General features: G+C 36.0%; 1 protein-coding gene across 1 annotated transcript in view; it reads left to right on the forward strand.

Moving 5' to 3' along the window:
* Positions 1–14,303, forward strand: part of LOC135213918 (centrosomal protein of 192 kDa-like) — a 203,154-nt gene that overhangs the window by 145,462 nt on the left and 43,389 nt on the right. Inside the window, exons 19-27 of the mRNA XM_064248013.1 lie at positions 2,220–2,384; positions 2,520–2,688; positions 4,596–4,791; positions 6,062–6,224; positions 9,224–9,345; positions 10,303–10,498; positions 11,093–11,217; positions 12,110–12,421; positions 13,766–13,967. Of these exons, the coding sequence (XP_064104083.1) occupies positions 2,220–2,384; positions 2,520–2,688; positions 4,596–4,791; positions 6,062–6,224; positions 9,224–9,345; positions 10,303–10,498; positions 11,093–11,217; positions 12,110–12,421; positions 13,766–13,967 (1,650 nt within the window). The remainder of the gene's footprint in view (positions 1–2,219; positions 2,385–2,519; positions 2,689–4,595; positions 4,792–6,061; positions 6,225–9,223; positions 9,346–10,302; positions 10,499–11,092; positions 11,218–12,109; positions 12,422–13,765; positions 13,968–14,303) is intronic.

Here is a 14,303-nt window from a genome sequence, read left to right on the forward strand (position 1 = left end):
AAAATGCACACAGCCAGAAACAGCTGATTTGCTATGAACAAACAATCCGTAACAACAGTCTTTATCCTTACATTTCAACCATCGTACAATAGTAAAAAATTACTGTAATTATGTAACAAATGACATTAAGGAGAATAGGACTGATATATTTTTACATTACTATATCCTTACTCGCTATGGAGAAAAGATTGGCAAGAGCATACACTGCTGAATTTAATCTGTAATTTTTAGCTGAAGTTGAGGAGAGAATGTTGATCCGCTAACGACTATTATCATGCATTGGCAATGTGGATGAAACTCGCAAACTCTGGTATACAGTAATACCCCGAACTTACGCGAGGTTAGGTTCCAGACCCCCTCGTGTAAGAGGAAGTTTTGCGTAAATTTGGCACAGTCTCTTGATGCGCTAATAAATGCTTGTAAAATAATACGTTTTTAATAAAAATTGTATACACAATAGCTTTAAAACTTTAAAATTTTTATAATAAATTAAACATAAACACTTTTGCATGGTTTTGCAGTGTTTCTGGAGGATTCGCAAATGTTCGGGCTATTAGTTAAGTTCCAATGAAAAATTCATGCTGTTGTGAATTCGTGCAACTCGAATCGCGTAAGTTCGGGGTATTACTGTAGTACCATCAAACTCGACCGTCAACAAAATTTGAGAGAGTGTGTTTTAATCAAAACTATTGTGCATGAAAGAACACATTTAATGTCCACTCCAATAAAAGATACATAAAGCTTGTAGTATTCTGATTAGATAAAGTGAAAATATCAAATGGAATCTGTTGATTTTTGTTTATACAAACATTCCCTCAGCGCCATCTACTAACAAAAAAAAATAACTAAATTTCATTCATAAACGATATGTTTTTAAGTGATATTTTCTCTTGAAAAACACTTCATATAACGTAAAATAACCATGTCCCATATAAATAGAGTATCTTGAGATTCATTTGCGTTAACTAGAAGCAAGAAAGTAGCTCTGATTTGAGTTGAATACAGCAAAACAAACTTACCTCTCAATTGCCCTCAGCTGATTTCCAAACCAAAACATTGATTGCTAAGTTTGTAATTTATAATACAAACACATAGTAATATGAAAATACATATAATATTATTGGATGCAGTGAAGTAAAGCATAACTTTTTAAAAGATCCATGGAAAAAATGCATATCCGTTATGTTTGTATTTTATCATACGATACTAATATGTGATTATTACATACTCAAATTTTATATTTCATGTATGATGTGACCCCCTTAAAAGTAGCTCCAAAATTAGGTCTTCAAAAGTCGCATGATATGCGAGTATGTACAGTAGCTGAGACTTCATCACTGAAGTCACCTTTCTGAGAAATTGACATTTCTTCATTTCAAAGTGTAAGCAGGGTAATGATGAGTATATATACAGTATAAGTTCAGCCCAAGAGTTTTTCATTTTTATTTTTATTATTATTTTTTTTTTGTAGTAATTACAGGGTCTGGGAAATCAAGAATAATTTTGGATGGTAAACATACAAGTATTAAGGCAAATTCCTAGAACGTATAGGTATATAGTACATATTAGAGAGGAAAACTGAAATTTATAAGGTAAATAAGAAGAGTGCAAATTATGGGATTGAACAGGATGACATTTATAACAGTAACAATGTATATGTTCTGTACGTATAGACATTGCAAATTATTAAAAATTAATGATATATGTAATTGAATACAGATATATATACATGAATAGATATTGGAATGGATATTATATGCAGATTGTGCAATAATATTTTTATCACTTGGTTTAAACTTTGCTAAGTTGTTCTGGATTAAAATTTAAACCTACCAACCCGAGAAGAGCCTTTATTAGGCTCAGAAGTCTGGATAAACTAATTCTTTATAACAACAAGGATTTAAACCTACATGCTTACATACATATTCTTGCTCTTTTCTCATATAAGCTGTTGACATCAGTCTCCACTGAATTCACAAGTCAAAATTCTAGGTCTGAATGAGGAATTCCACCTCAAATTCTCTTTATAGAATTGGTTTAGTTTAATAGATTGTTTTCTGAAGATATGTTCTCTTTCAGGAAAATTTTTTGCCATTGATGTTCTGTAAGCAGGTAATAATTGTATATAAATTATACTTTTTATGCAGTCATAATTTCAAAGAAATATTTTTAAATATATGATTCTCTACATATTTGACTTCCATAATTGTAATCATCAGGTATGTGTGACGGGAAGCAATGATGGTAAAAGTCTCATGAATGCTGTGCTGGAGCCTAATCAACAGTTAGTTCTCTTAGTTTGTTTTAGTCCAACAGCTGTTGATGCAATAAGAGGCTCCCTGATTTGTAAGCCCCGAGGTCTTCCAAATCCAATAAAATTCCAGGTAAGAAATTTTTATGTTTAAAGTCAGAGTAATTATCACTTAATGGACTTGAGAGTTTGAATTAAGCACCAATTTTTTATATATGTAATTTTTTTTATAACAGTTCTGTATAATTACATTTGAGGTTCCTTACAGATTCCCTTGCAAGGGTATGGTGGTCAGAGCAAGCTGCATATTCCAGATAGTAGCGATGGTGAACCACTCATCATCAGAGATATATCTGTTCAGCAACCAGCAATATTTCATACTGCTTTGGCAAATACTGGGGACAGGGAAATGTTTTTGAAGTTGCGCCTGTTTTCAGGTAATTATGACTTCTTTTTTTTTAATTTCAAATTTCATATCAATTCAATATTTTATTTCAAGGATAGTAGTACCAGTGTTGGTACTCCTTTTTTTGTGTAGGGTGATAACATACACATGCATAGATAATTTAAGACGTCCACGTCTTCCAAATATTTAGGATCTGAAACACCATCATTTCAAAGTTGAAAGTTCAGTAATGAGTTAGAGAGAGAAGGGGCAGGTCTTTCACTTTTCCATAATGTTGTAGAACTTGAATAAATACATTAACATAAATAATGCTCAACCCCTTCTCCACTCATGAGAGACCTATGAGGGCAAGGCAATGGTTATTGATTTTGCAGATAGGTATATGAACACCCATCCCTGAGCTACAATAACAGTAAGGGAGTGAACCCATCCTTGAGCTAACTACAGTAGTAAGGTAGTGAGTACCAGTGCAAAACTATCTTGAATCAAACTGGACGAACACTGTTGAAAGCCATTGGTGATACCATGCTACCACCACGCCCCTAAAGAGCATTCATCATAAAACGTCAATAGTATCAGACCATTCTGAATAAGGCATACTAAAAGTAAATGGAAAAGGATAATCACATCTACAGCAGCAAAGGTGTATTCTGAAAAGGATGTTCTTGACATTCTGAAAGACTGAGTCAAATATCTTTACAAACATGAAGTTGAAGATTGTAGGTCAAGGAATATCAAAAGGATTTTAGACCTGTGGTCATCCTATATTAGGTTTTTTTTTCTTCACCATTTGAGCATAGATTTCATTGGATCTACAGGATGCAGTACTGTTTCCTGCAGAAATGACATCAGTCCTTAGTTACACTAGGTAATTCAAAGCAGCTTTCCTTTACTCTTGTTATCTTCATGCCTTTAGAGGTTGGCACAGTTGAGCACTTTCCCAGTGAGTTCGTCACCAGTGGTATTGTTTTAGTTGAAATGGTCATGAGAGTGATGCTGTGCTTGGTCATACTTCAATCCTTTGGTGTTCTTATGATGAATTCTCCTCGCTCATCAAAAACTGTTGGGTTAAGGATCATCCAGATTCATTTTCACTCCTGGGAAGTTAATCGAAGATTCCTCAGATTCAGTCTCGGCAGTATTATGAATCTAGTTCTATACCCCCAGTAGAAGTTGTGGTTTAATGATACTCCTTGTAATGCTTAGTTCTAGTACTTTTCTTTAATGAATTTATCATAGCTTATTTAATGTTGTGAACAGTTTTACAAGTTCCTTACCTAACTAAGATAGATCTTGGAAAAATTGTATTGTCAGGGAAGGAAGTTTTCAGTTATAGCTTTCCAATGGGTAATTGGAAATTTAAAAAGCATCAAAAATATATTCATAGAGAGCAACAACGATACAAATTAAATTCTCAGAGCACTCAAGGAAATAATGAATTCATGTAGACCTGGACTCAGGACCAGGCAGTGGGTTAAAGCTTTTAAAAGGGTAATGAACCTCCCTCATCACATACCTTTTGCTTAGAGTGGTTAGAGAGAGAGAGTAAAGTATAAGTAGGGACAGTGATGGACTGCAATATGCAGAGAAAAAGATACATGTATTTATGTATAATCCCTCTCCCATTTATGTAATTACTTTTAATACCCTGAAGGGTTACTTTTTGTTAATCTTTTTATTAAGTTTCCTAGTCTTTTAAGTACTGTACAAGATTTATTGAAATTTGCTTAAATTTTAAGTCAGCTTTTAGGTTTTCATACCTTACATATTTTTTCTTATCTCAATAATTAGCTGTACTTAAGTGGTAATCTGGATTATTCTTAAATATTTTTTAATAAATCTAATAATATATATACGTACATCCATATCCATGTTTTGGTAATACTGTAGCTTTGGCATGAAGAGCTGATTGAATATATATGCAGTTTTTATTTACAGATGAAAAGTTGACAGAGCCAATCCCGATGACTGACATATCAGTACAGCCACAAGAGTTAATCTTGAGGCCACAAGACAATCGGGATGTTTTCGTTATAGTAAACGGGACCAGTTCTGTAATGGCTAGGACCCCTGGATGCTTGGGCTTCCTTCAGATTGTACATGGGGATGAAATCTTGAGACGACGCTTTAGAAAGTGAGTAGATCTTGCAAGGAATATTGGTTTTTAAATTGTGATTTACTATATTCACATTTAAATTATTAATTATTATTATTATTATTATTTCGGAAGGAGACCCTCTCGTAGACATGTTTTGTTAAAAATAACTGCTGCTTCAGCACTATTAATCTTATAAAGAGTCTTCTCTATCTTTCTGATGACGGCTTTCTCGTTGTTGCTTAGACTGGCGAGCAACGCACCAAAGGGCATGGTAAAATTCGGTTGAGTCATTTGATTTATTATTGCTTATACAATTCTCTCTCTCTCTCTCTCTCTCTCTCTCTCTCTCTCTCTCTCTCTCTCTCTAACGCGACGTTTCCTCCTGATCGACAGGACATTATCAAGCGATAACTGCTGAGGGACTGAATTCCAGTGGCGAGTCCTTCTCCTTTTATCGTGGTGTTGCGAGCTCTCCAGTACGATCAGAGCACTTCTCCGGTAGGTCGAGTTTTTATTGGTTCCCGGGAAGGTGACTCATACGGCGGGCGTTGACTAGTCTTGCAGACCTTCTCAGGTAGGGGGTATCACCGGGAGCCTCTTGATTGGCTTCTAGAAGCGCTGCTCATCCTCGAAGAAAAGCCTCCCCTCAATACCACCCAAGAAGCGTTCCTGATACCGACGTGTGTGAGGAGGACCACACCCCTCTCCCCTAACGAAAGTACCAGCGCGCATGGAACGAACACCGGACATGAGAATAATACCAGGGGTGACGTCACGCAGGTAGAAGCCAATCAAGAGGCTCCCGGTGATACCCCCTACCTGAGAAGGTCTGCAAGACTAGTCAACGCCCGCCGTATGAGTCACCTTCCCGGGAACCAATAAAAACTCGACCTACCGGAGAAGTGCTCTGATCGTACTGGAGAGCTCGCAACACCACGATAAAAGGAGAAGGACTCGCCACTGGAATTCAGTCCCTCAGCAGTTATCGCTTATAATGTCCTGTCGATCAGGAGGAAACGTCGCGTTAGAGAGAGAGAGAGAGAGAGAGAGAGAGAGAGAGAGAGAGAGAGAGAGAATTGTATAAGCAATAATAAATCAAATGACTCAACCGAATTTTACCATGCCCTTTGGTGCGTTGCTCGCCAGTCTAAGCAACAACGAGAAAGCCGTCATCAGAAAGATAGAGAAGACTCTTTATAAGATTAATAGTGCTGAAGCAGCAGTTATTATTATTATTATTATTATTGTTATTATTTTGGTTATTGTGAATTTTTGTACTCAAGAATTTTTCTTTTCTCTTACTTAGAAACAAGGGTGCAAAAGTACGTAATGTTGGTGATCCCAGTCTCTTGAAAATTGATTGGGATGTTTTCTTCAGTGGTGAGAGAGATGATCAGGCAGAAGAGATTAGTCTTCCTTTACAGTCAGATGATGCACGCATATTTTACAACTCTTTATCCAAGATTCAGGTATAGTGTTACAATGTTGATATATGGCAGTTTCCATAAGGGTTTTGCATATTGCATATTAAAATGTCCAGTGAAAGTTACTGTTTCATATTTCATGTTTTTCAGTTTGAAGCATTCAAGAAAATTATTTTATTTATTCAGATAAAGTTATAACTCATTAAACAGGCTACAGTGCAATTACTTGGACAAGGCACAAGTTGACAGTAGGACATTTAGAATGTATCTGTGGTGAGCATTTTGTTGTAGGACATCCCCTTAGGTTATCCTATTATCTCTTCTGTCTACTACTTGGGAAAGACTTATGTTAGACCTCTTCTCTTCAGCTGGAAGTTAGAGGTCTTCTATTCATGGTCCCAGAATTGTTCGTTGGAGAAGATGACTCCTTTCTGCCTTCTGGGAATTCCCTGGGAGGCTGAGCGATGGAGTGCCCTCACCTACCTTCCTCAAATTTTTAAAGTCCGAGGAAGTTGCGTTCAACTCAAACTCTCTGATGTGGACTTGGTTTTCTTGTATGCTCCATTCCCCCGATGCCAGCTCTTCAATATGAGCACCCAACCTTTAGAGGATGCTCATAAGTACAGGAACAACTCGGAGGGGTAATTTAAGGACTACAACCTTTGTCAAGCTCCAAATTCTTTGGTTAACCCTAGTAGCTCCTTAACCCCGAGCTGAATAGTCTAGAGAGAATCCTCCCCAACACAACCTTCAGCCTCCATCACTAGGATCTTTAACTCTTCATGCATAGAGTCGATCCAGTATCTCTTACGAGAGATCTTTCCTGTGAAACACAACTCACACGTAAGACTATTACTTCGGAGGATCTTTGTCAGCCGTATACAAGGTGAGACGTCTGCTGCTGTGGATGGTGACATCAAAAGGGTTCCTTTCCACTCAGAGTTCCTGTTTAGTAGGCAAGCTCTGAATGTTTTTCAGAACAGAGGAAGTTCCTTCTGTTGATACTGGATAGGTGCTACAGGACTGACTTGTGTTTAGTTTATTTTATTGAGTAGGGACCTTGCTCTGGTTCTGAGTTTTGTCACTCAACCTCCTTCGAGCCTATGGTAAACAGTTTTCCTTCTGACTTAGGCCTCTATGGAAGGGTTGGAAAACTTCAGGATCTCCTCAAGCACTGCATAGTTATCTGAATGTCTCATCTCCTAGAGGTTAGGTGTCAGACTTCTTGTTATACAGGCCAGGTTAAGATTGGGTGCAAACCACTTTCACTTTCTTCTGCATGAAGAACTTTGCCCACAGATCCTTGGACACGTTTTTCTAGGGTCCAGTGATGGCTGTTCAACAATTGTAACTTATCCAGTGCCCATGGTGGGACAGTTTGTATCTTGCCTAAGATGATTGTGTGAAGTAGGGAATGGGGGAATTAACTGGCTCTTTTTGTTCCTTTTTCTGTGTTCATTTCCTGTGGGCAGTTTGAAGAATAGACACATCATATGCTGGAATTGGCTTGATGCAGGTGAGCATTGCAGCTATAATGTTGCAGCACTTTTCATGTTCCATGCAACATGCGAATCTGCTTCTCAGTAGCTAAAACTCCTCTCTCCAGAAAGGGCAGTGAGGAGTGGTGGCAAACCCATTTCTTGTGGCCGACAAAGAATTGTTGCCTGAACAGATATAATTCTTTGGACTTCCATGCAATGAATCTGGTCATGTTTTGTTGTATTTGAACCCAGTGGACTGAGTGTTAGATATCCAAATATCTAACATCTCCTAGGCTTAGGTCTTCTCCTTTAGCAATTTCATTTCCAAGAAGAATGATCAGGTGTGCTGAACATCCAGTTGGTTCAGGATTCTCATATCTCCCACCAAGAATGAGTATCCTATTGTTAAGACTGAAGGTTTGTTCTGCATATGAACAAATGGCAGATTTTCAATCAATTTTAAATTTCCATAGCTAACAAACCTGAGATCTGGGTTGGAAGAAAGATTGGTGTGTTCCTGGATTCTCAACATGCTTCTACCTCAACTGTGCATTGGAAGCCAGATGCCAGAGAGTCCTTTCATTTACAATCTTTGATTGTTTTTAACTGATTTCAAGCTGGCACTAGATGATGATAAGACCGAAGGTTTGTTTGCTATGAAAAATACAAATTGATTAAAAATTTGTTATATTAATGAAGAACTAACTCTGACTGCTAGCCAGGATTGTTTACTTCCTGGTTTAGCTAAATTATGATGATGAGGGTAATAATAATAATAATGTCAGTCTTATAGTTTGTTGGTTTTGACTGTCACAATTATTATTTTACCTGTAGTAAATTTTGGAATTACACATTTTCATTAGTTGTCAAAATTGTCAGGAAGGTATCCCATGATTCCCTGTTTACTTGACACAAGTGATTATAAGGATACCTTTTGCTTGTCTTGAACATCACAAAATTGCCAGAAATCTCTATATCTAGTAATTTAGGAAAAGTTTTTTTATTTCACTTATAGTATATTAATTTCAAATCATGTGTCACCTCAAAATCTTGAGGCATCTCCAAAGTGGTTGCGTAAGAAGTAATATGTAAATTCCAGGTTCCTATGTTCTCAGAATGGTAAAATCAAATTAACATTAATTTGAAATTTTTGGGAAAAAAAAAAATTGAAATTGAGGAATGTGAGAACCATATAAGATAACTGAGGCTGGTTAGTGTTGGATTTTATTGAAAATATCAAATGATGGTCTGGTATGCTAGAGAAATGTCATCTAAGACAACTGAAATACTAATGGGCAGTTAGGCAGATATGTAGTTTAGTATACTGTGCTTCCCCTGGATCAGGGGATTTGTTCCTAAATGAGACAGTAGCTGGAGAACACTGAAGTTCAAGTAGATGGACAACTCTGAGAGCAGGCAGAAACTGAAGGGAATGGATGAAAATAAAGCAAAGAAGTAATTCAGTTGGGAACTGAGAGACACTAAGACACAATGAAGGCAGTAAATCATGTTTCCGGTGAGGGGTTAAATGCTGATTGGATTTTTCTTGTCTGTTTTCTACAGATCCAACTTAATGGGGAAAAACAGGTGGTTGATGATACATCAAGTATTGCGTTTACTTGCCTTGAAGCCGAATATACTATGCATTCTGTGTCCATGGCCGATACCTCTATGCAACCTGACAGGTAAGAACATTTGATGTATCATTTTTGTAAGGCCTAAAGATATTTTGAGTGGCAGACAAAACAAGCAACAAAATGGTAGCATGACTTAAATAAAAAATGTATTATACACTATGTTGGCATGAACAAATGCTAGCGTTATTTGACCATCTGTAGTTAATGTTACATATCTTTGCATTTATCTATTGAAATTTAATTTAAAATGGTAACTTGACAAATTATTTTTTCCTTTTCTAAGATGATGCAGCAAAGATAGTGTTGTATTTTATCATCTCCAGTTAAATATTACATATCTTTGGTATTTTTAACTGAATTTTACAAAATAACACTTTAATTAGTAATTGATTATTTGCCGTTAGCTGATGTTAGATATGCAATTTCTGGTTTGTACGTTGCTTGTTTGGGAGGGTTTGAGGAAATTTTTGTATGCCCTTATGTAGTTATTGTTTTGAAGTAATATAAAAAAAACAACAGTCGGATTGCCAGAGGGAAGTGTTTCAATGAGATGTGAAAATTAGAGAAAGGTAAGTTAAAGAATTTGAAATTAAGGTAGGAAAGACAGAAGGAGCTTATGAAAATATGTAAATCACAGACTGCAGTACATCTGGGGACTAGAAGGAAACTGCTAAGAATTTTAATACTGTCTCCTGTGCATTGCAGGACCCCATAAGGGCTGATTGAAAGAGTGAAGTTCCAGGTCTTACAGAAACCAATTTTATTCTGATGTTCTTTGCAAATAGTAGCATATCATACCTATTATTAGTATACACCTCTGCAACACATTTGTAATAATGCAGATGCTTAAAGTACCCAGTTTTTTGTGACCATATTCTTTTTAAGCAAAACCTTGAAAAATTAAGTAGCTTTGTTTGAGAATTACAAAATTCTTAGTTGGACTGGTCTACAATTAATGTGCTATTTTCATACCATCTGAGTTTACAATTTCATATGTTTTTACAGGATTACTGAAGTTAATTCCTCTGTTGAGCAACCAGCACAAGGAAAAGCAATTGCTTCACAACTGATGCAAGCAGCTTCACAGCAGATAGGCTCATCCTGGGATGTTTTTCCACAGACAATAAATATGTCTGCGTCGGATACGACACCTCACACATTTTTTGTTGTCAACTTCTCAAGCAAACAACAAATGTTGGAGGTAATTTTTTTTATAAAGAATTATGTTAATTATGCCTGAAGAATATTGAACCACTGACGATTGATATGGAGTAGAGATGTGGAATGCACTAAAACCACAACCAGTGGACATGTATTGGGATGATGTTACACTGTTGAAAATGTTATTTAATGAATTTGTGCATTATCTTTTTTTTTTTTTTTTCTCCCTAACGGCAAATTTTCCAAATTTCATTATGGTAGCCTCCCTTTTCCCCCTATAATGAATTTGTGTCATTTCATCCCAATAATCCATTTATTTACCCACTCGCAAACCTAATTCCACCTTGATATATTTTTTCCTGATATGTAAATTTGTGATTCCACCCTTTTTCCCTCTGCAAGTGGTATTTCGCCCAAATACCCCATTTTTTCAACATAAACTGTACAATCTTTTTATGGTGCATTTTACCTCAAGCTCCTGATCACACAGCTACAAAGTAATACATAAAGCTCTGCAATAATATCTTTTAATTTTATTGTAAAATTAGAACGATTATGCGGCCCTTAGTATTTAATTCCGTTTACTTGAGCCTGAAAGCAGTACTTGCCTTTTCATTTATCTCTGTTTCCACAGGTTTCATCCAGTTTAAATTGGATCAGTGTTGAACCCCGGGAGGCTATATTACCAGGCCTAAGCTCAGTGAAAGTCACAGCAAGAATAAATTGTTGTTTATGCCAAAACCTATTGCTACGGCAGCTGTAGGAACATTACAGGTTTGTCAAGAATAATTCTTTGTTATAGGCAATTATGTACTGTGTCACACTGTATATGGCATTAAAGACTGGATTACTATTTTTGGAAACTTCTAAATGAAAAATTGATTATTTCTGTAGAATAGATCTCTGACTTTTAACACATTGGATTACTTGCGATTCATTGTGTTATCCAAAATCTGACCAAGTCTCATATACATTTACATGTAATTTTCAGTGATTATCAGTTTGTCAATTTGATTGTACTGCATATTTTATTACTTTGCTTCTCTTGAACTTCCTAAAATAAAGTAAAAGCATTCTGCTTCAAAGTGATTCCAGAGTAAATATCATAGCAGGAACAGTAACTTCCCACGGCATGCAAAGGCCTAAAGACTGAAATGCATGAGTAGCTCACTTTGAAAGATATTTATTTGTAAATATTGTTTAGACTTATTTTTTTTTCTAGTAAAACCTTGTACTTTGTTAATTGTTGTTTTTATAAATAAATTTTTGGTTTTATGAGACCACATTTCAGTTATGTTTTTGTAAATGAATTTCTTGTTTTTTGAAATCAAACTATGATTTTAAATGATTTGGTTAAATTTTCTGTACTTTATGCAAACTGTGATAATGCTGGACAGACTCAATTGTGACCTTCATTCATCATTCATCTGTTGATCTTGAGTAGGTCTCTTTGCTGCCTGCTGACACAGCAGCAGTTTGCAGCATTGTGCTGTCTTGTAGATTAGCTCTATTTTGAAAACTTGCTGACAGCAGCTGTCATGTTTTTTTTCGCTCAGAAGCAATAACCTAAGAGAAAGGGTCACCAGTAATCTTAATTATTCTTAAATGAATTTATATAACATAGTAAGCTATACTGAATATGATTGACTAGCCTAAATTATGTACTTGAAAACCTAACAGTTAACATTCAACATTGTCAGGTCATGTGTGAGAATGAAAGCCGTTGTGCTGTCATCACCATTTTGCCAGATACCACTGGTTCCTCATCTTCAGCTGGGCTCACTGGTTCGTCACCATCATTAGTTGTAACACCTGCAAGCCCAAATGAGAGGCAGCCTGTCACCACACCAAAAGTGCAACCATCATCACTAGTACATAAAGTGCTAAGCACCAATGCCACAGTTGAAAATGAACCTAATAGTAAAGGGGATAATTTGAAAATGCAAAGTGGGAAGCCTCATAGGTAAGTTTATTGTGCATCTATAAAAAATAGTGGTTTCTTTAGAGGAAAAAAAATACATGCATAAATTAATGTTATTGCTAGTTTTGTTCAGATTGCTTATTAATGTCCAAAGACTTTCAGAGCAGCATCTGATAATGTAGGATACAACATTATTAAATTTAAAACAATTATTACTCTGTGAAAACATATGCAAGAGTGATTTTGGTCTGAGATAGGACAAGTTAGAGAAACACTATAAATTTATAAAGTTTCAAAATTTATTTATACATAACACTCTCATGATCTGATGACATGTAGCACGTCAATAAATTGTTTTCCAAAAGTGCACAGATGATGCATCGGGCACATCATATGTAAGTTATTTTTGGGAAAACCATAGAAAATGTAGTTGACGCCATTGGGACGACAGATGATGAATCTCTAAGAAAACACAAACCTGACACCGCTAGCTTAATTAGCTACGATACAAAACGTCATCATAAGTAGGTTGGAAAATCTGAAAATTGCACTCCGTTAAAAATTAGCATTTTTTAATCAATTACAGCTCATTAACAAACACACTTATAGCAAAGTTATTGCTTCCATTGAGGTGTGAGAGATGTGTATTTCTGGTGATAGAAGTTCTCTCGACGTGGTTCGGAAGTCACGTCAAGCCGTTGGTCCTGTTGCTGAATAACCACTGGTTTCATGCAACGTAGAAGCACCACACAAACAAATAAAGTACATTGAAACATCGTTGAAAATCCTAAGAGAATCTTATTTTTAATGCTTTGGGTGTGTTGAAAACTATGCAAGTCATTTTAATTGCATTTTCCATTAAACAAATCTTTAAAAATATATTATTTTACCTTCTTGGAGTCATATTTCTTGTGTCAGATCAGTGTCATTAGCGTAACCCGGGAACATGGGTCGTAAACCAGGAAATAATTTCTGATTAATAAATTTGAAAAGCGTCGCAATGTTGGAAGCCGGAACCATCATATAATAAATTTGAAAAGCATTCTATGTTGGAAGCCGGAACCGTCATAAAGTGGGGACTGCCTGTATAATGATATTGTTACTGACCAGTTGGGCTTATTGTTATTGACCTTATTTTGTATCCAGTAACAGTAAATAACTATCAGCAGTACTTTAAGTTTTTGTCAGTTGTGTGTAACCTGAAGTTTCCTTAGAATAACTGATGACCATCCCCACTTATTGGAATTCCAAAATCTGGGTTGTACCTTATATTGAGGCTTTGTACTGGGTATTCTAACAACATTTGCTTCAGTGTTGACAGCATAGATTATCTTGTCCTTTGAGTAGGTGCTATTTATATTAATGGAGGTGCCATTTTTTCATCAGATCACTTCCTGAAAATGCTGGGCCAAATAAAACCTCTGCTCCTGGGACTAAAGACTCCCTACAGTCTGAGAGAAAGGAGGCTACAGATGAGAAGTGTCTTGTTGAAGTTACAACCAGTAATGTTGTGTATCCAGAAACAGCAAAATCTAAAGAAAGCTTTGTTAAAATCAAGCTCAGGAACCTTGACAGCATTGTTCATCCTGTAAGTATTGCTATTTCTTTTTTTGGTAAAACTTACACATCATTTTTGGAGTGTTCTGTATCTTTTCTTGTCCACAGAGAGCCAAGAATATATGTCACTATGTACTCTTAAGAACTGAGATGAAAAGAGCTAGGTAACTGCTATAAGGTTAGAATAAAGAGCCGTCCTACCTTGAGTCCGTTCATATTTCATAACTGTACCAAGACCAGCTTTCTTAGAAGTTTTGATAATAGTCAAACCCTCGTGTATCCCCAGTGGGACTATAAAGATAAGGCATTCAAGTTTCCCCATGTCCAAAAAAAAAAAAAAAAAAAATTCTGAACAAATTTGGAAAAA

This window comes from Macrobrachium nipponense, chromosome 43 (assembly GCF_015104395.2).
Source record: "Macrobrachium nipponense isolate FS-2020 chromosome 43, ASM1510439v2, whole genome shotgun sequence".
Lineage (NCBI taxonomy): Eukaryota > Metazoa > Arthropoda > Malacostraca > Decapoda > Palaemonidae > Macrobrachium > Macrobrachium nipponense.